Source organism: Trachurus japonicus, unplaced genomic scaffold (assembly GCF_045865225.1).
Source record: "Trachurus japonicus isolate A0001 unplaced genomic scaffold, Traja_1.0 AP031166.1".
Taxonomy (NCBI): Eukaryota; Metazoa; Chordata; class Actinopteri; order Carangiformes; family Carangidae; genus Trachurus; species Trachurus japonicus.
The window spans coordinates 4,063-6,431 of record NW_028221299.1 but is presented as its reverse complement, the minus strand read 5'-3'; the positions used below and the strand labels follow the sequence as shown (position 1 = coordinate 6,431).

General features: G+C 43.3%; 1 protein-coding gene across 1 annotated transcript; it reads right to left on the bottom strand.

Moving 5' to 3' along the window:
• Positions 1-60: 60 nt before the first annotated feature.
• LOC146959731 (U3 small nucleolar RNA-associated protein 4 homolog) lies at positions 61-2,155 on the bottom strand (the record flags this gene model as incomplete). Its single annotated transcript, XM_085772960.1, has 7 exons — positions 2,028-2,155; positions 1,822-1,918; positions 1,662-1,726; positions 938-1,063; positions 667-823; positions 263-369; positions 61-156 (listed from the first exon to the last, which is right to left on the bottom strand). Coding segments are annotated over exons 1-7 (738 nt in total), but the record flags the coding sequence as incomplete, so codon positions are not given.
• Positions 2,156-2,369: the final 214 nt, after the last annotated feature.

Genomic DNA, 2,369 nt, shown 5'->3' with positions numbered 1-2,369 from the left:
TTATTATTATTAGATAAGAGCAGGGAACATAAAGTTGGACAAACCTGACAAAGTGTTTACCTGCTGGTCGGCGTGCACTGACACAAGGTTGCTGGTGACTGGGTGGATGGCGATGGCAGTGGGACAGGAGCTGTACACTGGAACCGTACAATGAAGCTGCAAGCACAGAGACGCCGGGTTTTTAACACTGATGGTTTACACTGTCGCCGAAAAACAACAAGGTGACAAAGACTAGGGAGAAAATATGTGCGCTGAAACTGACCTTCAGCTTGCTGAGGTTATAGACGTGGATCTCAGAGTCTGTGTTTGCTGTAGCGAGCCACTTGCCGTCCTCACTGGCAAACAGCAGGTGGACCGGCTGTCTGGAGCCTGGACACACACACACAAACTGGTTAAACTATGTACAAACTCAAGGCTGTTGACAAAAAAGTGCCACTGGTTAGATCTCACTATGCTTTCACAATGTCTCACAAATATGCAACAATCAAACTTTCTGTGGAGAATGATCTTTGAAACAAGAAACAAGACCAGGTCAAAACCCAGTAGCCTGTATATCATATCTATATATACTAATATAATTTTTTTTTAAACATTCCTTTAGTTTCCATCAGAATTCTTCAAATATTTCACATAAATGAGCACCACAGAGCCTGGACTCAGACTCACCTGACTTGGGTTTGAGGGTTTGAAGGTATTTGCACTCTGTCTGGCCGAGCGCAACGACAATGACTGAAGAATGGCTGGAGGAAGCAAAGAGCTTGGAGGAGTCAGGGGAGAAGCAGAGCTGATGGGCTGATCGAAGATCTTTAGGTAGTTTGGACACCTGGAGAGAAGAGAAAGTAGCTTCATGATCCTCGCTCATAAGCTGCTGAAACAGATTGTTTAAGTGTAGCTGTGGTACGGAGGAGAACAGCTGGATCAGCGCTGAGGAGCTCACCTTGCTGATGCTGATGTTGTTGTTGTTGTTGTACTGTACTCTGTAGAGACGGACACTGGACACTGTTGCGTAGGCAATCCAGCCTCCACATGGAGACAAAGCACTGCAGCAGATATGATCCTCTCCCTGCAGAGATCAACACACACATATTAGGCCCTCGGTTTCAGTACGCTATACAGGCTAAATATTTGATATGACTCATAAGGAACTTCTGGAGGTCTGCAAATAGTGTCTAATTAGAATAAACTCTTAGTAAGATTTATCTCAAACAGGTTATGTTGTTGATCACAGTAAGTAAGGCTGAACGTTTCTGGAAAAAATGTGAATCGTGATTATTTTTGCCTAGAATTGAGATCATGATTCCCTGGCACAATTTTTTCCCAATTAAAATGTTTATGATTTATTGTGTAGCTCTTTCAAAAACTCTCAACTGCAGACAGGCTTCCTGCTCCACTGAGTCACATGATGTAAAGGTGCTTTGCCATAGGTTGAGGGAGACGGCAACGGCAGTGCAGCATTTGGGGGCACATGATAAACTCGTAGAGGAAACTAGGAGCATTTGTTTGTGATATATCTCATGAAATGAAATGAGAAGAATGATTGCCATTTAGAAATTAGATCACATGTGAAAATAACAGACTGGCTTAGCCAATGTTTACAATTTCTAGCACAGAGAGTTAAAGCAGAGTTAAACAAAGACAGCCACAACACATTGACTACACACCTTCCTCTTCAGGTGAATCAGCTTCTCTGGTTTCCTCTTCACAGGCAGACTGTCACCATGCTTCCCTGTCAACACACAAACCTTTCACTGTAACAGCTGTCCAGTCAGATTAAGATCCCATTTTACTTCTGTCTGTCCTGTGTGTGTGTGTGTTCCTCACCATGCCCATCGCTTTCTCCTAATCTCCACAGCTCTAAATGTCCAGGGAACTGGAAGAGGAGCAGTCCTGCTTTCTTTGCACAACACACCAGACTTCTCTACATAGAGGAGAGACAAGTAATAAACATGTTGCCATGGGTTATGATCAAACCGTTTCAACACACATTGTTCTTCGACTCCAAGAATAATCTACCGGTGTGTACTCACATGTGGGAAAGCTATTTTGCGCAGTGCTGACTCCCGGGTGTTCTTCTCTACTTTGTCCAGCAGGGGTCGCACTACCAGCTGAGTGTCCATACCTGATCACAAACATCATCGTCACCTTCATCTTATCATGAGTTTAGTTTACTTTAAATTTAAGATGACTGTAAACTGTATTGCACAGTTCATGTTCCCACATTTTGAATATAGGATAGTCATCTGTTTTCACACACACCGGGTGTGGAAATAACACCAGAAATAAGTCTTGCATAATGGGATAGCTGGTGTATTGCAGACTGACAGACTGCAGCATTAGAGATGTTAGGCCAAGTTCAATCTTTCTGCTGA